Source organism: Leuciscus leuciscus, assembly GCF_965113295.1.
Source record: "Leuciscus leuciscus genome assembly, chromosome: 10".
NCBI lineage: Eukaryota > Metazoa > Chordata > Actinopteri > Cypriniformes > Leuciscidae > Leuciscus > Leuciscus leuciscus.
In genome coordinates, this window is record NC_138734.1 from 5,864,699 (window position 1) to 5,889,925 (window position 25,227).

Here is a 25,227-nt window from a genome sequence, read left to right on the forward strand (position 1 = left end):
GAAAACTTTTAACAGCTGACACAGTCCATACAAGCACACACACACACGCACACACACACAGTCGCACACACACACTGTTCTCTAATATCATGCACATATGCAGTCAAGGATATGCACACATAAACTGGGAATACGGGCAAACCCATGTGGTTCAACACAGCTGCTTGCTTTTATTAATGAAACCTTGAATATTTAACCTTGAAAGTTGAAACATTCAGCAGTTAAAAGATTTACAAAGATGTCTGAGCAACAAAAAAAAAACATGGATCAGGCAAATCAATACTTGTGAGAGAAAAAACAAAAGACATTGTTTCATAAAAGTATGATTTCAGATATAATGTCAAAAGAAAAAGCACATCTAGTTCTTTGAGTCCATTTGCGAGTCGTCATCACTTAAAAGCTGTCCCATTTACTTTTAATCGAGGTTAGTGGGGCAGCGATCCCTCCCTGAATGACGTACATCTTACGAGACCCATTTACACCACATAGTTGCCCAAAAAGGTGTCCATGAAATTGGTCAAAAATCCAGCAACATATTGAGGACAAAAGGTGTGGGTCTGAAAACTGCCTGTACGCCCATGGATCTCTCACACTTGAGAGCGTTTCAGTCCAAAACAAGAAACCCCAGCAATACAAAAAAAACCACAAGTCCGTTTTCCATTGAGCAATTGAGGAGCTGGCATATGGGACAGATATCTGGAGAAGTCTGAATCAATTGTCCATCGGCACAAAATCTTGCCCACATTTGTCATCGGACATACATTGCACAGTTTGACAACCAGTTACCCAACCGTAGACACATTTGTTCGCTGAATCATTTCAAAACACATGAGATGCGAATAATTACAGAGATCAAATAAGAGAGGGGAAACGGAAAGAAAGAGAGAGAAGGGCAGCAAACAGCATTAACTCTTGATCCAGCCCTGCATAAGAAACATGCCCTTACCTCCCAGGAATCCTCACCGGCTCTGCCTGCCGTATGCTCTCCCCGCAGGTTAAATGGACACCCTGTGGAGTCTAAAGAATAGCCTCTGTCACATGTCACACACATGGGGACCCAGCGACCTCTGACCCCTAACTCCAATCTGAACCCCCACCCACTCCCATAGACACCCACCTTCCTTTACAAACCACCCCTGACCTCAGTCATCAGAGCAAGGACAGGTATCTCTTCAAGGAGATGTTCTACGGGGAGTTGCTAAATATAGACAACAGGGAGAAAAAGTCAGTTGATGATTAAACAGATTGAAAGCCAAGCATTTTGATAAGCCCGATTTTCTCCGAAAGGTTGAAGGAGACAGAGCCTTGCTGTGTCGCCCTTGGTGGGACAGTGACAGAAGCTCTCCTTGAAGAATATGTTAGCCTATCCTCCTGTCCTAAGGAGATTCCTCTCTAGACTACGCTTGTGCTACATGCAATGCCCCTAAACTTAAGTTATACCCCAAATCTATCATTTCATAGCGGGCCATAAGAACAGATACTTTCCTTATTATCTACTCGATGATAATAGCACCACATATATAAAACACCTGGTACCTGGAAGGCAACAGACAAACAGAAACTTTCACAGGCATAGAGCAGCAGTTTTTTTAACATCATGGGTAATCAATTTGTTGTTGTTTTTGGAACTGAAACTCTTGGAACTGTAAGTGATGACTAAGCTCTGAGTCATTTATCTTTAACTTTCTTAAAATTACAGGACGGTTAAGATTAATATCATTTGGCCTTAACTATTAGACTTGATTAGAGGTGAAGTGTGTCACTTCTACACAACTGGCAGCACCAAGCAGAACTGAAAAATACTTTAGTCCCGCCTCTAACTTAAACCAAAAAGTCTATTATTGGCCACATACTTTTTTAGCAGTGTTTGTTCTGGAAGTATTTTTCCATTCATTTTTCCCATAGGGATTTTTAAAAAACGTTTTTGTGACCTGAAACAACCAGCTATGAGATGATACACAACATTACAAAGTTACAAGACTGTAAACTTTAAAGCTTTAGTAAGGGAAAGATCTACAATCCCATGAAGCACTGCGAATGACAATCAAATTTAAAATGATTCACTTCAAGTTATTGATTATATCTAGAGAAACTATATATTTTAAGTTACATACATTGGACAGCATCAGACTCGATTACATCATTCGATGTGTTTCGTGGGAGTGGGCATTCCCTGCAAGAGGTTTAGGCGCAATTTGCTCACCGAAACTCTCTGATTGGTGGAATTTTCTGTACAGCATCATGGGTAATGTAGTTTTTCACCACAAATGAAGATGTTAAACACAATTATTATTTAAAAATTCATTGAAATAATGCGAACGGGTGGCTAAAAAGCATTTACAATCAGAGCTCACAGTAGGTCTGTCTTTAAAGGTTTATAAGTTATTGTTTCTACCGACTGTTGCACTCTATTGGATGAGCTAATGTCGGTACGTCCGGCTGGGCAGCTCAAAAAGATTTGCAGGTCCATTTGGTGCCGTTAGTGGCGTAGAAATGACATACTTGAATAATATTACACCGTAACCTCTCAATTATTAAAGTTTTATGACGAGAAAGTCTAACTATTTGGCAAAAAGGAGCGGAAAAGTCGTAATACTCTTTTGGTGTTGTTGGCACAAGTCATCATTAAGGCACTTTATAAATAGCACTAATTGTCAAATGGTTTTAGGAGCCACACTGGAAACATCACAGATGTCAAGCAGATCAGTTCTGATGCCCAGTGACAATGTAACACAGTAACACCTTCAATTCCCCATCTGAACACTCACCTGAGCATTTGAGGGGGGGCAGGTATTTGATAGGTGGATCTACAAAGCTAATAATACACATAGACAGATAGAGAAAGACAGAGCAAGAGTGGGAGAGATAGACAGAGGGAGAAGAAGAAAAGACACCAGAAAGACACAACAGAGCTTAGATGGTGTTACTTACTGGGCCACTGAAGCCTGCGAGTTGAGTAACCATGAGGCAGAGGATGGACAGCAGCAGACGCGTGCGGCAAAAATGCCAGACCACACGACGAAGAGACGCCCCCTCCCCTCGTGTCCTGATTTCTTCATCCCACAACCCGGCCAGCCTGTGGAAATGAAGGTGTTCATATGTAACGCATCTACCAATGACATCAGGCCTGGCTCCAGGTCCATTTAGCACTAACAAAAGTGCCAAGAAGTACCAATGCAAAACCATTTGATTTGACAGTTTCAAGTTGAAGACATTAGACAATAAAAAAAGTTTATAAGCAATGTTACTTAACGTATCATTTACCTCAGGAAAATAAAGTCAATTAAAAAAATAACTCTAGAGAAAAGCATTTTGCTAAATAAATGCACTATATTACATATTCATTATATTTTTACTTAACTTGTTAGTGATGTCTTGATTATTTAATGTTTATTTGAATAAATCTCCCATGAAAACAAGTTTCTATGACAGTCACAATTTAGATATCTAGTTCAGTCATGAAACTTTAGATGGCGCGTGCTGATAGGTCCTTTACTTGCAATCTGCCAGCAATCACACGATTACCACATGACACAAGCTGATTGGCCTCTGCTGATTCTGCAAACGAGATTGCTTGCTCAACTTAAAATAGTCTGGTTCAGTGTTCGCTGTAGGCATGTTCCTACATGTTCAGAGTTCCTCTGAAACCCTCCACCTCCCCCAGCTCCACCTGCCTAAATCGGCTACAGGATTTATGTACGCATATACATGCAACAGCAGCATATCCTGCATGAACACAGCAGCGTGTCTCTACATCTAGAAGCAGTAGCGAGTTCATACTTGCTTTGCCGCAGCATGCGTGACAGATCTAATCTGCCCAGTCCAAATACATTACCACTGACATGCTCATTAAAATGTCAAAATTACTTGAGAGTTTTCATGTCTGAAATGTTTATATTTCAACAAGTAGAAAAAAAAAAACTAATTGTTATGTGAAATTGAAATGTTTCTTTACAGCTCACAACTGAATACATAGCAACTGAACTTAATAATTAGGATTCTGTTGTTAACTTTAATCTTAGCTATGCATCAACTGACAGGGTCCCCTGTATAGTTGACATGTACTGTACCTGATGTTGAATCAATTACCCAGCCCTACTGTATCTATGGTATTGGTACCATGGTATAACCACTTTGGTAACACCATAGTACTATATGAAGAGGTTGCCCCTGCTGGGCCTGAATAACATATATTTTAGTTGGATGAGTGCTTTGATGGGACATATCAGTACTGACCTGCGACGATTGGTCTCACAACTCTCGAACTGTGACACAGCCCATATATCCTCCAGAAACAGCTGACCCTTCTTATGGGCCAGCATAGCCAACGAGGTCAACCAATTAAATGTCATAAAAGAGAAGAGGCCGGCGTTGTCCACTGGATGTTGATACCTGTGATGACAATGAGAAACAGACAAGAGACATGGATTAGTCCCTAATCTGTACTTTTTATAACCAATTTTATTAGGGCCACCCAGAATGAGTCCTATGTGCCTTTCTCAGGGACACAGTGTATATACAGTATACACAATCTATTCTCGTGAAACTGTATTTGAACTGAATCACTGCACCGTGACATTTTAATAGAGCTTTTTACCCAAATGTTGCTTTTGTTGAAACTCAACAAAGAAGTCCATACTGAGCTCTCTCATCTCCTGTGTCTAATTTTGGAGCATGAATCCATGTAACTTGCATCAAACCTCAATGGTGATTTGCACTCAAGAATCAAAAAGTTAATTTTCTATTCTAAGATTCTTCAGTGCAAATCACTATTGAGACTTGAAATTAGCATTATGGTTTCACTTTATGTAGTAGTTTCTAAAATTGCTCAATTCTGTTATTCTCCCTTTATAAATAGTCGATATTTCAGAAAGTTTGAGAACATCTGCGCAAACAAAAGCTAGTTTATTTTACAATTGTTCGGTTCAGTTGTTTTTGGCCAGTCTAAACTTAATATTTTACAAATAAGATAAGGTTTTAATAATTCGTTTTCTTGGCTATGATTTATGTGGTGTCTTTATGTAACTATAACTTCTATTGGCATCCCCTTTCTCAGGTTTACTGAGCTTTTAACATTTGAAAGACTGACTTTCAAAAGCATTTAGAAACGGACAGTGTTACCATTCAGTAACTTAGTACGTACTTGCTGGTGGAGCGGATGGGCTTGAGCACACCGACACTGTGGTGGTATTTGCTTCTCCCGACTTCGTCCTCCAACTCTTTTGCGTCAGCTGCATTGCCGCCATCCAATGAGAGGCCGCCCTCAGCTCTCGCTGCCGTTTCAAAAGCATCCTGGGAGAAACGTCAGTAGATCAGGTGTTTAGCTTCCAGTTTTTGTTTTGTTTTGTTTTTAAATGCATTCATTGCATTTCAGCACTTTTCCATGGAAAGATGTGACAATGCAAAAACATTATGACAGGAAATGAAAGAAGACCTGTTTGTCAGCATGTATTGGGCAAGATCAAATATCATCAGCGGAAAAAAAAAACAGAGGAAGGAAACCAGACAGACTCCTGAAACCATGCAACACATAACGTCCAATAATTCCTAGGGTAAAAACCACCTCAGTATGGGAAGGAAGGAACCTCCAGTCTCGTGCTGCACGCGGCTTTAAACACAGACAGCTGACGAAGACCATAATTGTTTACATATGTTTAAGTCATGTGTTTTGCCTTAACAAATTACTGCCAAAATAGTTTAGAAGACTGTTTAAGGCATGACAATACAGGTGAATAGAGTAAACATTTTAACTAAGAGACATTACCATACTTTCCCCAGCTGATTAATCAGAACATTTACACAACTGTTTTGTATTATAAGTTTTGTTAAATGTTATGTTTAAAGTCATTAAAAACGTAAGTTGTTATATTGTGACTTATATTCGAGTTAAACAGTTTCTTGAAAAAATAAAAAATAAATTGTGGGGCAGGACTTTGGATGGTTGTGGTTTTCTATTGGTCGATGTCATGTGAGTGACAGGTTGTTCCTCGCACCAATAAACACATCATCAGAGAAGAGAAGTCATGTCGCTGCAAGACGGAGGGGAAGTTATTTTGATAACTTATTCTATAAAAAAATATTCCATAAAAAAACAAGAATTGTCCATTTAGATTTCATGGTGTCTTTAAATGTGAAAATGAGGCATTATCGAATTAGACACGCATTCATTAAGATAGGTTTAATTTTGTTTACATAATCTTTAGGAGATAAAGATTTTTACAGAGGGGGTTTTGGATATTTATTTGTATCACTTTTATCACATAAATCAGAAAATACTGTCAACAGCCAGAAAAAAAACAAAAACATTTTAACCATATTTTATATAAATAAATATATAATCAGGCGAATGAAAGAAAATGCAAACTGAAATCTACAGACGCAAATAGATAAAGTGTAATACTATAAACACTTAAATGTGTATTTTGGATGTTTTCTTTTCACTAGTCTGAAATAAGACATGTTATGGAAGCAAAATAGCCCAAAATATCAAAACTGACCAGTGCAAGAAAAAATAAAAACAGTGGTTTCGCCTGTAGTGTCTTGCCTTAATCAAATGCACTTGACCCCACGTGCAATTACACACTGTGACATGTGCCAATGACCACTCTAATAAAAAATATTTTATTGCAGGCCAGACAACAATAAAGTGTGTGCTGCCCGCAGCCAGCTGAGACAACAGCCTATTATATGGGCCGTTGCCCTTGGTGACGAGTACTGTGGCGTATTCTGCTGACATCCAGGATAAGTGTTCTGAGCAGGCAGAGTGTGTGTCTGTTTATATGTGTGTGTAAGCAAAGGCAGACGCTAAAATCTTTTAAAACCCAGGGAGGCAGAAAAAGCCAGCCGGATTAGCCCCCTAAAGGGAACAGCATGTACTTTAAAGCCTCACAGGATGGGAATCTTCAAACATCGCTAGTGATATCATCAAACAAACTACGCCCAACTGAAGTCAGCTACTAATCTACAACAATCTACCATAAAGAGAAAAAAAATATATATGGTAACACTTTACAATAAGATCCATTTGTTAGCATTAGTTTATATATATATATATATATATAAAACATCTAATAGACATCAAGAACAGAACACACAGGCAGGGAAAACTGTATGAACCAATAGTCAAACAGCCATTTCTGCATTGTTTCAGGATACTCTTGTACATAATGCATCCTTCGTCTTATTGAATGTTTCATGGTTTTCAACAGTAAATACAAATGAACACAAATGAACACTTTCCCTGCCAGCGTTGCCAGCCAGCGCAATCATTTTTGACCATTTTCGCAAAACTTAAAATGATCCCCAGTATATTTTGTTGTATGAATATCTAAATATGCAATATATCAAAAGAAAGAACTTAGCCTCTGCTTTTAAACAAGCAAACAAACCAAAACATTACTCTTCATGCATTCTTTTTTTATTTTATTTTTTTCACTTGATTTTGTGGGTAAGTTCATTAAAAATGAATAAATATATATTTAGCATTTTTGTCAAAGACTACGCCTGGATCGGATTCTGAATGATGATCAAAACATGGATGGAGTAGATCGAGTCCATCAACACCCCCAAAGCTTCACAGTCCTATGCCTCGTCCTGGGTCGACATTTCATTCAGGAACATTAGGTAGTTTTGATTTATATGCCGTTTAATATTTGATGATCGTGTTATTTTACATGTGTTTAGGCAATGCTTCTATCACTTGTTTCTGCTGCTTCTTCGCCTGTGTTTTGATCCGGAGATTCTGTACTCTTTCTGAAGATGCATAATAGCGCCCCCTACCATATAACTGTGAAAACATGGATTGCCAGAAAATTCTGTCAATGACGGGGAAAGAGTTAAGACAATGGAATAAGTATAGTTATTACAGTATAGTTATAAAAAGGAAACTTTTTGAAAATCTCCTCTTAACACAGTGAATTAATGGGGGCCCAATTCAACTGCTTTTGAGCAGGCTGCACGATTTGAAGGAAAAAAATATCTAATTGCAATATTCTAGTCACGAGGTGTGTGGCTTTAACAAAGCACACAACGATGAGAGTTCACAATAGTTCTTTTTATTAAAGAAAATACAACAGAAACATGCAGGAGAATAACTAGGAAATAACTTACAACCACAACACATAAATGCAAACGAGATCGAACACTGAACAGAAATGGCTTAATTACATGGGGAGAGGTAATCAGCTGAACAGGAACAGGAGTGTGGAACTAATTAACAACCAAGGAAACTAACTAGGAAAACAGGTAAACGGGAACAGGGAGAATAACAACAAGACACAAGAAACTAAACAAAGCCCTGACATTACACACCCATCCAGGAATCAAGTCCTCGCGCAGTAAATATAATAGTCCAACTGAGGAGGGATGGAGGGAATGTGGGGGAGGCTCCGGAGGAGGACGTGGAGCAGGTGAATGGCAGGAATCTGAATCTGGCAGGAGAGACCAAGGCGGAGATGATGGTGGGAGTAGAGGAGGAAGAGCCAGTTGGGAACCTAGAGCACAGCCAGGATGATAGACCACGGCGGAGTCGAGAGAGGGAGGAGCCATGGTGGAGACTAGGCTGACGAAACTAGGGTGATGATGGACGGAGACGGAGGTGAAGGAAATGGAGACCCTGGAGTAGACGAAGAGCCGACGAGACCATGCGACATCGATGACTCTGGGACAGAGCAATGATCATTGAGGTGGAGCGATGGGTGCCAGAGTGGACTTAGCCGAGGTGGAGCAATGGGTGCCAGTGGTTGCCAGTGGACTGAGCCGAGGTGGAGCGATGGTTGCCAGTGGACTGAGCCGAGGTGGAGCGATGGTTGCCAGTGGACTGAGCCGAGGTGGAGCGATGGTTGCCAGTGGACTGAGCCAAGGTGGAGCGATGGGTGCCAGTGGACTGAGCCAGGGTGGAACGATGGGCTCGGTGGTTTCGGGGATCCTCTTGACTAGGCGGAGCTGGTGACTGGAAGATCTGAGGTACATCCATGTAGCATAGTGGAGTAGACAAAGGAGGAGCTGAAGGGAACCAGTTGAGAAGGGCCGACAGACTGGCTGGATTTTGAAGAGGAGGTGGGAGAGGGAGGCTGGGTGGGATCTCTGGATGCGAAGGAGACTTGGAGCTGTTCTAATTCATAAACTTCTGCAGAGGCCAGCAACAGCTCACCCTCGGCGGCGGTAGTGTAGGCAGGGCTTTCCTCCATTCCCTCGTCCACCATGAGCAGCCATCGGGGTGGGATGATGTTGCCGGCTCACACACCTGGTCAGACTCACTGTGTTGTTCGGGCTCTGGGGCGATGGATGGCTCAGTCTTTCAATCTGGCTCGTTCATCACGGCAGGCTCGGGTCTCAGTCTGTGGTGGGCTCAGGAGTTCGCTCCGCTCAGAGTGGGGCTGGTGATGTACTCCTCGGGGAAAACCGATCCACTGTTAACCAGCACCCACTCCACACCTCTCGAGGACCAACACCAGGTAGACGTGCCTTACACCACTCATTAAGGCTTGTTCGAAAAATACACAGGGAGCGGTCAGGGAAATTGGTATGCCAGGTGTAGAAAGTCACTGGTGTGGTCCTCGAGATTATTATTCCCTTCCTCTAAACAGGGCAGGCGAACGGCCAGCTCTGTTCTTGGTTTGGCCTGCTCTGTTCGTAATCTGTTCTTGGTTCCTTCGCAGGGTGTGTGGCTTAATCAAAACACACGACGATGGAAAGTTCACAATAGTCCCTTTTATTAAACAAAAACCAAGAGAAACACGCAGGAGAATAACTAGGAAATGATTTACAACCACAACACATAAATGCAAACGAGACCGAATACTGAACAGAAAGAACTCAGGGCTTAAAGGGATGGTTCACTCAAAAATGAAAATTAGCCCATGATTTAGTCATCCTCAAGTCATCCTAGGTGTATATGGCATTCTTCTTTCAGACAAATACAATCGGAGTTATATAAAAAATGTCCTGGCTCTTCCAAGCTTTATAATGGCAGTGAATGGCCGTTTCAGTTCTGAAGTCCGTAAAAGTGCATCTATCCATCATAAAAGTGCATCTATCCATCATAAAAGTAATCCACACGGCTCCGGGGGGTTAATAAAGGCCTTTTGAAGTGAAGCCATATGTTTGTGTAAGAAAAATATCCATATTTAAAACTTTATAAAGTAAAATAACTAGCTTCTGGCCAAACGAACATAAGGATTCCACTTATGCCTAAATGGCCATTCACTGCCATTATAAAGCTTGGAGGAGCCAGGACATATTTTTATATAACTCCGATTGTATTCGTCAGAAAGAAGAATGTCATATACACCTAGGATGACTAGAGTGGGTGTAAATCATGGGCTAATTTTCATTTTTGGGTGAATTATCCCTTTAATGGGGAGAGGTAATAAGCTGAACTGAAACAGGAGTGTGGAACTAATAAACAACTGAGGAAACTAACCAGGAAAACAGAACACAGGTAAACGGGAACAAGGAGAATAACAACAAAACACAAGAAACTAAACATAACCCTGACATTTCCCTGATAAAATGATTTTTTTTTAAACAATTCAGGTTTGCTGTGGTTGTTCGTAGGGCTGCACAATTTGGCCAAAAGTTTGTGATTATATATCAATACATCTATAAAGTAATAATAATAATACTAAGCCTATTATTATTAATATTACTACTACTAATATTAAATAATAATATACTAGACAAAATAAGAAATAAGAAATATTACTATTATAATATTTGACTGTAAAATAAAATTCTAGTTATGAAGACAAAATACTCCAAGGCACTCATGTGGTGAAGTAAAAAGCCTTTAATTAACTTAATTAAAAAATAATTCTAGTATTTCAGAAAAATAATAAAATGACTTCATTTCTACTTTTTCAACCGTTAAACCATACAACCTTTTATTTTTTACAGAAAACCGCAGGGGTCCTGAAAGCTTCTCTTTTTTGTTGAAAAGCAGTTTTCACTACTAATTTGTGAAGAAGTTTGGTGCATGTTGCGTTCCCAAATGCACGGTAAAGTGACCAAACTCAGAGCAGCAGCAGATGTTCATGTGGAGCAGCATTTACTGCAAACCGAGTCACTGAAAACACCAACAGATCATAAGCTGCTCATGTCTAAAAGAACAAAGCGCTTTTATTCATTTAATTAAAATTGGGGTGACTAGCATAAAACTCGATGTTTAGCTTCCATGTCGCATTCCTCCACAAAAAAAGGATACTAGCAGAAGAGATGAGTAGTTCTCCACAATCACTCAGATCTGCCACCACTCTAGTATAAAGCAACCCCTTATACACTTAAAGCAGTTCCCCATGAATAAAAACCAAACCATTTTTCTAGTTGAATATGCCGATGCACTTGGAAATATAACACATTACAAAAGTATAAGTACTAGCAAATGCAGTTTAATGCTAACTTTTATTTTTAAATGTCAAATATAGTTCACATTTTACAACATTAACATGTCACAATCATGAGCTGAAAAGGGTTTGATTGTTTCAAGCATTAACAGACGATTACCCTCAATGACGCAGATTTTAAGAGCGGATCCGTTTATCTTTAGTAAGATACTGAAGCGTTACGAGGGTTTAAAGCACTGGGAGCAAGTTTCATGTCAAATATATTAGCTGCAGATTTCACATTCACAGATGTCTATGATCAATTTCTTTAAATTGATCAGCACCAGCACCCATGAAGAAATAAGAGTTCCATTGATGTATGGTGTGTTATGATAGGACAATATTTGGCCAATATACAATTATTTAAAAATCTGGAATCTGAGGGTGCAAAAAAATCGAAACATTGAGAAAATCGCCTTTAAAGTTGTAAATGTATGTTCGCGATTGTGCGGCATTCACTCACAAAAATATAATTTTTATACATTCACAGTAGTAAATTTACAAAATATCTTCATGGAACATGATCTTTACTTAATATCCTAATGATTTTTGGCCTAAAAGAAAAATCTATAATTTTGACCCATGCAATGTATTGTTGGCTATTGCCACAAATATCCCCGTGCTATTTGTGACTGGTTTTGTGGTCCAGGATCACATATAGTACGTTTTTGACAGAAAGGGGCAGAGAAAACATGCAGAAATACACACAGCTAATTTTCTTCTTCTCAGCCAGCCGCCCCATGAATCAGCCCAGCTTTAGTATTTCTGTCACAAGCTCTCATGGGAAACAGGCTTGGAGAAAAAAAAAAAAACGTTATCTAGAACTGATCAGAATGCAATGAGGAAACAAGCACAGAAAGATCTAGAAACCAAAGACACACTGAGAACGACAGCTCAGCGACTGGAAACCACAAAAGTAAAGAAATGGACAGATAGTAAATTACTAAACGTATTTTTTTAGTGTGCGCCACGCCACTTACACAACAATGCAATGCATCACATTATTTATGTAACATTCATGTTCAAGTGCCTTGAGGTAAGCCTTACGCTACAAAAAAACCCTAAGAAAGACGGTGAAGAATTTGGCATGTCTGGCTGGATTAGATAAATGAGAGAAGCCTGGCGTGAAGCGTTTTGCAATGCTCCTCAGCACGTGCAGGATGTCCCCCTCCCCTCCCGTCCTCGCTGCTCTTCTTCCCATGTCCCTCTAACACACTCACGTTGCACAAACACACACAGCTTGCCTGAGCGCTGAGGTGGTCTTTAGCCTATCAGCAGGCAAGGCTGCTGCACGCATCACCGGAACTCAGGATTGCAATTGGCTGTCAGTGCCAAAATAGGTGGGTCTAGATTATGTAAACAGACCCAGCTTCTAAATACAGGGTGAGCAGCCAATCACTGCACACACACGGCATCCCTAGTGATGTACTGAGTGGCTGAGAGATACAGAGAGAGAGAGAGAGAGAGAAAGGTAGCTTGACAAAAAAAGACAAAGAAAATTGTGGGCAGTACAGGACTCTCTCTTAGCATGCTGACAAATGCTGACGGCAGGAGAGCAACAGACAAAACAAACACAAAGGGCTTGGCGGCTACCTATACGAACAAACAACAGCTGCAATGTTAAAGGCACAGTTCACTCAAAAATTAAAACCCTGTTACCATTTATTCACCCTCGTGTCGTTCCAAACCTGTAAGGTTTTTTTGTCACACAAAAGTAGATATTCCTGGGTTTTTTTTTTTTTTTTTGGTCCATACAATAAAAGTCATTGTTGTCCCACTGACTTCAATTGTAAGGACAAACATTTACGAAATATTTTTTGTTTCTGTTCCACATAAGACATAAGGTTTGGATCAACATGAATTTTCTTTTTTTGGGTGAACTATCTCAGCCAACACATGACTTGCACATATTTGGGAAAACATCACAGGTTGTCAGAACCACAGTCCAGAAATCCCTTAGTACAGAAACTGAATCAATCTTCAACAGAGTATTATCGTGTTTAATACTGCAATTTGAAAACTCTGCATGCAATATATTTAGGGGTCAGGAGGGTGTTTTCAAAAGTGCTTGAGTAAATGTGAAGAGGAGAATATATCAGGATGGAAACTTGCAAGGAATTTCAAGAGTCGGATTCCACCTAAAAACTTCGGTCCTTTAATGATTCCTTTAAAACTTCTGAAAGGTATGATCACATTAACGAAATTTCTGCAAAATGCCATTCACACAGAAGTCACTTTCAAACCTTTGTGTTGGTCAACGTGGCAGATTTGTGCGGCCGACTTGAAAATGAGCGACGTCTGCATGGCAAAATCTTTCGCCCTCACGCGAAACTCCTGATTGCGCAGATTCCTATTGGATTACGCCAGCGAATTTAATTTTCACCGAGCAACAATGAACTTGACCGCACTTTAAGGCAAAGAGCTTTGGTCCAAGAATTAATGATAAAAAGGTCATGAAAATAATTGGTTCCAGCATTTTTTCTTAAATGGAATCTTTACAAGTAAGAATTGATTGCATTTCTTAGAGCTGAGAGGCTGTATTGTGTGTGTTATATTTTAATGCTTGTTTGTATGGTGTTTTGTATCACGATTTGAAGTTCAAAAGAAGGTAACTAATTTCAAACATTTGATTTCCAATCAAAAGCTCAATAAATGGCATGCATTTGACGGACTAACCTGCACTTTAGACAGCTCGTAATGGTCCTCTTCAGGTCCGGGTAAGGCGTCTCTGGACGATACGGCCCTGTACGCAGAACCAGATGCCAGACAGTCCTTTCCCAAATCATGTCCTTTCATCTTCTTGTACCAACATAGGAGCGCTTTTGTTGCTTCAACTCTGATCTTTATCTTGTCAAAGTCACCAAATCTAAGCAGATGAGAGAAGAGGTGGTTATTAACATGAATGGAAATGTTACTCTTATTTAGTCAGCATTGATCGAGCACATTATATGCGCAAATCCCCTTTTATCCCATTTAAGTCTACCATTGAAGTCTGACAGGATGGCATTGTTGTGGGTAAATTATAGCCTTTAAATGTTAAAGGCACAGCTCACTCAAAAATAAAAACCCTGTTACCATTTATACACCCTCATGTCAAACCTATAAGACTTTTTTGTCACACAAAAGAAGATGTCTCAGTGTTTTTTCATCCATACAATACAAGGCAATATAGTCCAACAATGCTGTTTTGGACCCCACTGACTTCAATTGTATGGACAAACTTATAACTGGTCAGACTGTCCAATATTAATTCCAGTAATGTTTAGTTGTCTGAAACCATAGTCAGCCGCCTACCTAGATCTTATTTTTGGCCAGACTCTGTGCATGCCTTGGTGAATTTTACAAAACATCACTAGGGCTGTCGCTAACAATTATTTTGACAATCGAGTAATCAGTCGATTATTTTGATGATTGATCCGAGTAATCAGTTAATTTTTTGTGGAAATAATCCACCAATCCATAATCCGGTTCATGGATTCTCGTCCGTGGAATGAGCTACTTCTGGTATTTTTCCGGTAACTCGACACGGGTAAATTGCAATCGACTTTTTAAAATCGAGTAAAATCGTGGCAGCCCTAAACATCACATTTTGACCCAAAGTCAAAACAAATGGACTTAATTTCTTTGTATATACTTTATTTTCTCCACAAAATAATCATGACTGTAATACATCCAGACGTTTCGCAATTCCCATTAGCCATTTTACTGTGATACAGTTAAAATAACACAATTTATTTAATTTGAATAAGCATAAATGAACGGCAGTACAACAAATACTGTCATGATGTATGAATAAAAACTATGTAGACACGTATTTTTACACATTATAGTAATGAGAACTTTATTTTATCGCATTACACTAATGAAAATCAGAGGGAAATGTGCTCAATTCTTATGTAACGATGTCATAATGCAAAACATCTTAGCAGTGCTAAAAATAGGCTTTATTTCCTTTAGGCAAAATATTGTATATTACTTCTTTCTTTTAAGCGATATGTCCGGACAAGTTCTTGACAGGATCACGTGACTCCCCCGCCTATGATGCCCAAAAAATTGCTACTTTATCATGTTGACTAAACAGGCAGCTCACTAGATTTTGGAACACGGCCAATATTTGAACAATCATGACGATGCCGTGAATGAATATAAACATCAATACATTGATTGATTTAGAGTGAGAGCGACATTTATTTGGCGAATATTATATTACGCTTTGACAAATGGCTACATTTCGGAAGGCACAATAAAAGTACAAATGATGCCTACATTAAAGCTTTAAATCATTTATCCTGTTTATTTGAGTGTAATAGGCCTCGCATCTCCTCCAGCCAGAAGAGAACAAACAGTTCCCGAAAATATGACTGAAAACAACAGACCCGTGTACACGGCCCACGGGTTTCAAACAAGGACATCTAACTGTTAACCGTTAGTTACTGGCTTTTTAAGACTAAAACTATGGGGAACACTACCTAATCAGTTAATATAAGTATTTTTATTATGGCAAGAGTACACCATAATAATACCATTCTTGTTATAATAATCCCGTTAATGCGTTTGTTAGAGATCATTTCCCCACTTATTCTGTAAGCATCTATGTCTCATGGATTACAATTATACATCATGGTATCATCAATAATAATATCTACTGCATAAGTTTAATGCGTTTCAAAATCCCGTCTAGTGCATCATCAGAACTACTGACTGAGACAATAGATGTCACCAACATCAGGATATAAGACACCGAGCAAGACGCTGGCAATAAAAACATCGCAATATTCACACGCAAAGACGCCTTTTGGTTTTTGGTTTAATCTTCTTTAGAGTCAATATAATCATTTGCCAGGACATGTCAAATTAAGTTAAAATGAATTACATTTTAAAATATTTTTTTTTCAAGTAGGCTGTCAGATTTACAGATGCTTAAACATGCAAAACATGCTATAATAAATCTCATTTTGCATATAGAATAAAAGATAAAAGTGTCCATTGCAGCAGATACCTGTTCCTCTGGTGGGTCTGCGGATCTTCAACAGCGGATGAAGCAAAACAACTTCGTTATAAACCAGCTATTTGAAGGATTCGGATGGAGGTCGATCTGGGAAATGTAGTGTAGAGGAATTCTACTACAAATTCACATCGTTCAAGTGCCGATGTGTTGGAACTACAGCACCCACAATTCCCTTCGCACCGAATGCGTCACCGCTCTGTAAATAGGCGGGGCTTAACGCGCGGCTGAAAGAGACGTGCATCCTCTGCAGTCAAACGCTAGTATTGCAACGTGATGATAAGCCTGAGGCTCTGGAATGGAATTTTACCGTAGAAGAAAGTACAGTGCGATGATGATGATACTGCACAATATGCGGACATCTTTCCTCTCGGTTTACTGTTTCATCGGAAACTACACCTGCAGACAAACTAACCCTTTAATTGGTATTTCCAATATCTAATACAGTGGTTCTGTACAGTAGCATAATCCATATAACTGTACATCTGGATGTACAAGTTATAAAAAAAAAAAGTTACGTTATCAATGAATTTAATGTAGATTCTGGTCATCTTCAGCACTAAGCAACATTGTGCGTGCGTGTTAAATGCCTCTGCATTAAACAATGAAATAAAGAAATGTATATAAATTTTGATGTGAGTGTAAATAAACATACAATGAATAAACTATCTGGGATTAGATGCATTTAGAAATTCATTTGAAATTTTAAAACTGAAAAAGCAAAAAATGTGTCAACGTTTAAAAATGTGGTAATGCTTATTTTATTAATGCCACTTCCCAGCTACACTTGAAAAACCATTTCAGTTAAGATAAAAATTAAAGTTAGAATCACAAGCTCAACAGTTTATCTTCACCCACAAATCAATGTCCTCAGTCTTTCTAGATCTACTTCAGATCATTGATCATTGAACAGATCATTGATCATTGAACAGATCACTCAGATCATTAGGATCATATCAGCTAGAAATACCAAGGGTTCACTCTAAGCATGGTGAGTCTGCTTTTAGCTATTATGCCAGCCACAGCTGGAACCAGCTTCCAGAAGAGATCAGATGTGCTCCTACAGTGATCACATTCAAATCCAGACTCAAAACACTTCTGTTTAGCTGTGCATTTACTGAATGAGCACTGTGCCGCTGTTCGTCCAACTGTTTGTACTGTACTGTATTTTACTCTATTTTTCTAAACTGTTTTAATTATTCTTATTTCTTTTAATTATTTTAATTTCTCCTATGTCAGCAGGGCATTTAGCCCGAAACTGTAAATGCCCACTCAGAAGGTGATAATGTGAAAGTGATTAATGTGGGTTTGAAAGTAGAACAGTATTTAAATGACGATATTAAAGTTTTCGTCTGAGAAAGAATGTGAACGCAGTGCTAAAGTGCTAAAGAAAGTGAAAAGAACGTGTGAGTAAATGAGGGAGAAAAGAAAGTTAAAGGAAAGTTGATAGATGGAAGTCGTAAGAAGATTGAAGGTTAAAAGAAGGTTGAAAGATTTAAGTCTTAAGGGAATCCTTTGAAAGAAAGATCTATAATAAATATTCTTTTTTATTTTTTAAAAGTACTGTATTTTATTTTATTTTTCTAAACTGTTTTAATTATTCTTATTTCTTTTCATTATTTTAATTTCTTCTATGTAAAGCACTTTGAATTGCCATTGTGTATGAAATGTGCTATATAAATAAACTTGCCTTGCCTTACTTTTCTGTATGCATTACCGCACACCAGTTTACTGCTCGTACTACTTTTACCATATCTTTCTATGGCAGAAATAAGAGTCTGCAGGTACGAGTTTCTGAATTCAGAACTGATCTATAATAAACCCAGACAAAGTGTTCTTGTAAATGGGGCAGAACTAAGTAAGGAAGTGTTAATTATGGAAGCTGTCGTTTCCCTTAATTGCACTCTTTTCAGTTCTTCTACAAATGAACCTACTGAAGCATTAGTTCCTCTGTAAATCCAGCTTGACGCAACTGTACATTTCTCAGGTGTTGCTCAAATTATTTCTTGACTGAAAAAAAAAATTGCAAAATGCAGGAATACTCTAAAGTGGTTGCAGAGAATAGAAAACTTTATAAACTGAAGAAAAAAGTTGTGAAAAAAGACCACAGAAGCAATTTTGATCATTCTTTTTATTTTCTGTACACAAAAGCACGTTATACTCGAGATGGGTACAGCATCTGAAAAAAAGAGAAGCAAAAAATTAGTAATTTGTTCAATACTTTATTTTAATGAGTCAACAGACAAGGGTAGCTGGCATCAAGACATGCATGGACAACACCTTCCCCTTTTTTGAAACATAGGGATTGTTTACACCACACCGTTTTCAACTACAAACAGAAAACCTTTTATGCATTTTGGTCGTTCATTAACAATGGCGTTTTTTTGGGACGGGGGGCAAACTTTTGAAACCGGGTTTCGAAGCGCAAGTTTTTGAAAACAATACCGTTATCGTCTCTGTAAATTAAAAAAAGTTTTTCGTATCTAGAACATCCGTGGGTAAACGTACCCTTAAAGCAGATTATAAAAGGAGAAAAGTGTGTTTGTGCAAAAACATCACATAAAAAGATTGACCAAAATCCCTTCTCATGTGTGCTTGTTACTAGGGGTGCAACGGATCAAAAAACTCACGGTTCGGATCGTTTCTCGGATCAGAGTCACGGATCGGATCATTTTTCGGATCAGCAAATTTATTTTTTATTTTTTTATTAACACTTTTAAATTGTTAAATTAAAATATATAAAATCAACTTAAAGTGCACAAGGCATAATATCTTCTTTTTAACATAATTAATGAAAAACAACTTAAAGTGCAACATAAAAAGGCATCTCCTTCCTTTAAACATGGACCAATGCAATGTGTTTCCACTGTCATATAGGGCTGTCAAAATTGCTCAAAAATGACGTTCGAATATTCCCTCTAAAAAACACATATTCGAATTATGGTTGCGCATTTTGTCAATGACGCGCATTAGGCCTATGTCAATAACAGGACAAATTAATACAAAGAGACATAACTACTTGTGTAGTTCATTTAAGTTTAAACATATTTGACAACGTATTACCTTGCTCGCTCGCACTCGCAGGCACTCTTTCTCTCTCTCTCTCGCCGTCACCCATGCTGCGTTCACACCAAACGCGAATAGAGCGTCTGGCGCGAGTGATTTCAATGTGAAGTCAGTGTAAAGACGCGTTTACGCACGTCTGGAGGTTTTGCGGCGCGAATGAGGCGTCACGCTCTCTGCGGTTCATAACGCTCGCCATGACCACGCTGTGTGTGGACTGAACATGCGCACAACTTTTTTTTCATCAATCAATCCGCGGATCACGTGGGTGCCGAACCGAAGATATTGATCCGAACGGATCACGGATCAATGATGATCCGTTGCACCACTACTTGTTACACTAGTAAATAAAGCTGCCATGTGTGTGAGAACTACAAAAACCCTACCGTGACACAGAGGAAGGCAAAGAGTCAAAGTTGCTCTAGTTTCACTGTTCTTGCAATCAGTGATTTTGGAAAAGCACTTTAAAATTCTTCCATTCTAGATATCTAACCTAAATTCCAATTTCTCTGGTTAATTACACTGCATAAACATGAATTAATGCATCTTTAAACGACATCCCTTCACAATAAAGCTAATGAGGCATCACAACGTAAAACTTCGCAATATACAAATGCACAAACAAGTCAGTAGTGATTTAAACTCAAGGTGCTCTCACAGTGTGAAAGCTATCAAGAGGACCCTGGTGCGCACCTGAGTACCGAACCACAGACTACCTGAAGGATGCGGTTTGAGTTTGTTTGCACTCGAACTGTGGAACAATTCACGTGAGTGTGAAAGCAACACTGACTCGGGTGCGCACTCGTTCAGGAAGAAAATTAACCTGCGCATGTGTTTAAGCCGATAACTATGTGTTTAGTTCAATAAAACATGTAAGGGATGATAGTGTTTATTTACCTTGGATACGAGCGAGAGTGAGCCTGCAGTGTATACGCACAGAGAGGGGCAAATGTATGGACTACTCAAAAGGGTCCGTTTGCAAGCAAAGCCTTCATGCGACACATGCATTAAACCCAAGTGTCGTTTACGCTGCTGCGCATAATAGCACCAAATAAAGAAAAAAAGAATATATTATTCTGTTTTCTATTATGCGGCGTGAACGTTTGTGATGACGCGAGATGAAAGCAAATGCACCAGTCGGACCGCAGCAAATGTGCCCAGTATTAAAGCCCCTTTAAGGGGAACACCAGCAATACTTTTGGCAGGTATTGATAATAAACCAGCACTGTCTTGAACCCAGTTTAAACCATTGCCACATTATAAAGGCAAGCATACAGTGGGCAAATTAAAATGGACCTGTCCAACACAAACAATAATCAGGGACAGATATTGATACTTAAAGCCAGAGAGAAACTTTAAGACCCTTACCACACGGATCCTGTGCCCCATAGCCTTCGCGGGAAGATTGCTCTTGAACTTGGCACGAACCATTCCACTGTTTCCATGAGCCCGTGTGACTTTACCCCAGATGACACGTGTCTTGTTGGGTTTACCACCAGGTGTTGCAGTGATCCTTCAGACAACATACAGAACACATTTTACTTCCATAATCTGACACTTCCATGTGAAACACTGCATTCAATGAGTCAAATATCAATTATGATCAAAATATCTAATGAATGACTAATTTTTATTCAATTAATATTATATAATAAACCATTATGTATACATATATCCAAATCAGAAAGAGCTTTATTGACCTTGTGCACCAGAGAAACGAGGGCGCCGCCATCTTTAGAATATTGTCTTTTAACTTCCGTTTTTGCGTTCGCTCTGTATATTTCTATAGCGCTGCTGTCCAGGAGTAATTAGCTTTGGAAGTGGATTTACTTAATGTAAAGTTAACGAAAGTTATCATGAGGACTGTAATGTTTAAAGCAGATGAATAGGCAGAAGGTCTATTGCCAAGTGTGCTTACAAGGAATTTTTCTTGATACTGAAGATGTATTACATATATTTCATGTATTAAAAATCATTGACTACATCATTCATCCTGTGAAAACTGAAATTGGACAAAACATTACGATGGAAATAGGACTGAATTGCAGGCTCAGTTTTTGTGAAATCAACGTTTTAAAATTTTAAACAACTTATACAGACGTAAGGCTATGATTATCTAGTAAAAGTCAAATACTTTAGCTATATAAATGGCAACTTTCATATAAAAGTGAATAATGACTTAAGAGCCAGAGCAGCCAAGTCCACTGATAAACGCAACTTCTGCATCTTTTTTTCAGTAAGTCGAGTAAAAAATATAAAATAAATCAATTACAGGTTGCGTTTTTTGGGCTAATTAAAAAAGATATATTTATGATTGGAAAATCTGACAAGCAACTTCGTTCTATTACATTTATGGATGCTCTTTTCTCCAATACACTGACACTGTCTGCTCACAGCCAATCAGTGCAATAACAAGTGTGTGGCCCCTCCTCCCCCTCACTGGAGGAAAATCTCATTCATCATGCAGGTGTGTGACGTTGGAAATCAATGCAGGAATGATAGTTAGGCCCCGTTTACATGGTTATTTAAAAAAAAAAACGGAGACATTTCCCTTCATTTGTGCCCTTAGTTTACACGCAAACGGAGAATTCGCCTCTGAAACCGATTCCTTCTAAAAACTCCGGCCAAAGTGGAGATTTTGGAAAACTTCATCTGCACGTTTACATGTAAACTAAGAAAAACTGAGTTTTAGGCAGCCGACGTCACAGTGTGCGACAGAACGCGCACCTGCGTCAAAAGTGCGACCTTGCGATTCGTTGCTATTTCCGGGATTCTGATTGGCTAACGTGGGCTTGAGCCTCTCTTTACACTGCCACTTACAGGTTTGGCATAATCTTGACAGCATATATACAGAGGTTAGTGTAAACGAACACTTTTCTGTAAACTGACAGGTGTGCTCGATGTTATTTTTGAAAACGGAGAGGGTGAAATGTCCGTTTATGAAAATAACCGGCCATGTGTAAACGTAGCCTTAGTTAATAGATGTAAATTTTCACAAACAATGCCAGCAACAGATGTACAGGGATGGAGAGGAAACAGGAGATGATGGATGGTGTAGGGGAGGAGAGACCCAATTTTAATTTGTTAACATAATATATTAATCATTACAGGCTGTAATAAAAAGTACTAATAGGCTACTAACAGTGGATAGTGGAAAAAGGTGGCCGTTAGAGCTCCCTCTTAGAGCTCTCGTTGTTCTTTTCCATCTCTAAATCTATTCTGCTCACAGGTGACCGAAGGATAGTGTGTGCCCTCGCACTTAGTAGCAATTTGATGATTTTTGTTTTTGCTTTTCAAACTCCAAGTGGTTTCATTTTAATATGTTGCAAGCTCATTTGTTGATGAATATTGATAATAAACAGTGGGCTTGTTTTTGAAGCTGCTGTTGCTTATTTGTCATGAAAGATTTGGCAACACTGGTCACAGCACTGACAGCATGATCACACAAACATATTACAGACTGCAGCATCGAGTCAAACCGTTCCTCACACGTGCCACTCGTCCCATAAACACTGTACCATGGCTTTACTTACTTTTTTGCCTTGTAGACGTAAGCACAGCGTTTGCCCAGGTAGAAGTCGACCTCATCGCGGGTGTAAACTCCCTCTAGCTTGAGAAGAGCAGTGTGTTCACGCTGGTTCCTCAGGCCACGCTTGTAGCCAGCAAAGATGGCCTTGCTCCACAGCCTGAGAGGGGGAATAAAGTTAACCATCTTAATCTATGTGAATGAGCCAAGCATTATAGTTAGCACAATGAACTATGCGTCATATTAACAATGCTGACAGCTTTCAAGCCTTACCTTCCGGGCATAATGATGCTTTGACCAGGCTAACCAACAACCTAAAATGAAGAAGAAACAAAATAATAATAACAAAACTATTTAGTCAAATGTGGTTCCTCGCGGGACAAGGATTTCACATTTACATTGACTATATCCACAGCAGCATCGGAGCTGAAGCATGTTTATCTTCCTCAATGCTAGTTGCTAAGTTCTTATACAAAGTTGTAAGTAGTTTATAGTTATTGTTACGTCTTCAAAACAAGCTAACACGCGTAGTAAACATCATAAATGATTAACAAACTGCTATGTTTTGAAAGCAAATTTGACAGTAATGTGCAGAAATGAGTTCGGAGCAGTTTAGCCTGAGCCAACTGGCTCAAACAATCCGTTTAAAATCTAAAACATCTTATGTCGTATATGGCAGAACTCAGCGGGATATGCACTTTATTGGTATTTTTCACCAATACTGGTAGAAATCTAGGTTTACTTTACATCACATAAGGCTAAAATGTCACATTTTAAAAGACGAGCTCTAAAATGCTCACCTGATTCAATATCAAAAATGGAGGAAAAGGCCGCTCGCAAGGAATGCTGGGAAAATGTTGGCAACGCTGTCTGAAAATCTGCCTGACTGAAATTAGAGCGTTTTAAATGCGATTCTACATTATACCACTTTTAAGTTTCTTCTAAATCATTAAAACCAACAATATAGTAGTAGTAATAATAATAATAAATAATTGAAAAAAAATGTCTTTAAGTAATTTGCTTTAGTTTTAACATTATAGTATTTTTCTGACAAGTGGATATATAGATCACTTTTTCCCCAAATCAGTTTTTTAAATATATTTTTACATTTATTTATATACCTTAAAATGTTAACAAAGAGCAAAAAGACATGTGCACATAAACATTCGCATGATCTACAAGGATATTGACGTGCAATACACAGAAAGGCCCAAGCATTAATTACTACAATATTATTTAGGCCTATAGCCTAGTCATTTGGATCTTCAGCAAGTTCTTTTCTCTTAGTGATATCAGTATTTATAACACTAAATAAGTTTTCAATTACAAAATATGTTGTGAAAATGTAAATAAAGATATTCCATAAATTAAAAATTGCTCCTTGTTCACTGCCATTCACAAATCCTCTCCCGTGGCCTCATGGGATAGTAAGGTGTCCATCATATGCACATTTCAGAATCTCACCAGGAGTAGTCATCCGGGTATGTTTTGCCTACTCTTTTATGAGTTCGGAAATACTTATTTTGTCAAATACTGTTTTTCTACAACCCTGTTTCACAGTCAGAGCCGGTTGTTTGTTTTTTTACCATTTTGGCGACCTAGACGAGATTCCCATTTGGCGGCCCCCTTCTTCCCAGCTAACAAAGAACGTTCCCTTAACTTTCACTAGTTACACTCTTTAAGTGATGTAAATGTTAAGACAAATCATTCTTAAAACAATAATAAAAATAATAAAAACGTTTAGTACAGTACATTTGATTTACAGCAAATATAAACTTCCATAACTTTTTCATACTTTCATTTTTTAAACTGCTTTCACTTCAGCAGCAATAATCTGCTGAGTGTCTTTTTAAAAAACAAGACCAAAAAATGTAGGTCTATAGGCTATTCCAAAGCATTCTTGAATTACAACCATTTAAGTTTGAATAGTGCATTTTCACATTTATTCTCAAAAAGTGGGGTTAAAGTTAAGATGTTAAAATTACTTACTAATAAAATGCAATTTGATTTAAAACATGACACATGTAACTGATCTAAAAGTTTCACTACTTTTAGTGATTATATTTCCCATGGTCATCGTCACTAAATTATATTAAATGTAAAGATTAAATCACACTGAACATACAATCATTTTTTCTTTTGATTTTAATCTGTACATGTATTATTATTATTCATATTATTATTATTCATATTATTAATTTTATTATTATTATTAACTACTGTTGTAGTGACCTTTATTTTGAAACGAGTGG

The 25,227-nt window shown here is 38.4% G+C and overlaps 2 protein-coding genes and 1 long non-coding RNA gene across 3 annotated transcripts in view; 1 reads left to right on the forward strand and 2 right to left on the reverse strand.

Moving 5' to 3' along the window:
* The window catches only part of abcc5 (ATP-binding cassette, sub-family C (CFTR/MRP), member 5), a 36,209-nt gene extending 19,729 nt beyond the window's left edge, over positions 1-16,480 (reverse strand). Inside the window, exons 1-5 of the mRNA XM_082182148.1 lie at positions 16,381-16,480; positions 14,058-14,247; positions 5,144-5,292; positions 4,237-4,392; positions 2,932-3,076 (exon numbers count right to left, since the gene is read on the reverse strand). Coding sequence (XP_082038274.1) covers positions 2,932-3,076; positions 4,237-4,392; positions 5,144-5,292; positions 14,058-14,177 — 570 coding nt within the window. The 5' untranslated portion in view covers positions 14,178-14,247; positions 16,381-16,480. The remainder of the gene's footprint in view (positions 1-2,931; positions 3,077-4,236; positions 4,393-5,143; positions 5,293-14,057; positions 14,248-16,380) is intronic.
* On the forward strand, positions 7,007-10,523 carry LOC309507860. Its single transcript, XR_014209254.1, has 2 exons — positions 7,007-8,684; positions 8,763-10,523. It is a non-coding gene; the product is annotated as an uncharacterized lncRNA (long non-coding RNA).
* Positions 16,481-18,499: 2,019 nt separating the features above from the next.
* Positions 18,500-23,404, reverse strand: rpl35a (ribosomal protein L35a). The gene is made up of 4 exons (XM_082182310.1): positions 23,249-23,404; positions 22,983-23,135; positions 20,818-20,962; positions 18,500-18,565 (listed from the first exon to the last, which is right to left on the reverse strand). Exons 1-4 carry the CDS (start codon positions 23,257-23,259, stop codon positions 18,542-18,544), a joined length of 333 nt encoding a protein of 110 aa, XP_082038436.1. The 5' UTR covers positions 23,260-23,404; the 3' UTR covers positions 18,500-18,541.
* Between the last annotated feature and the right edge of the window lie 1,823 nt (positions 23,405-25,227).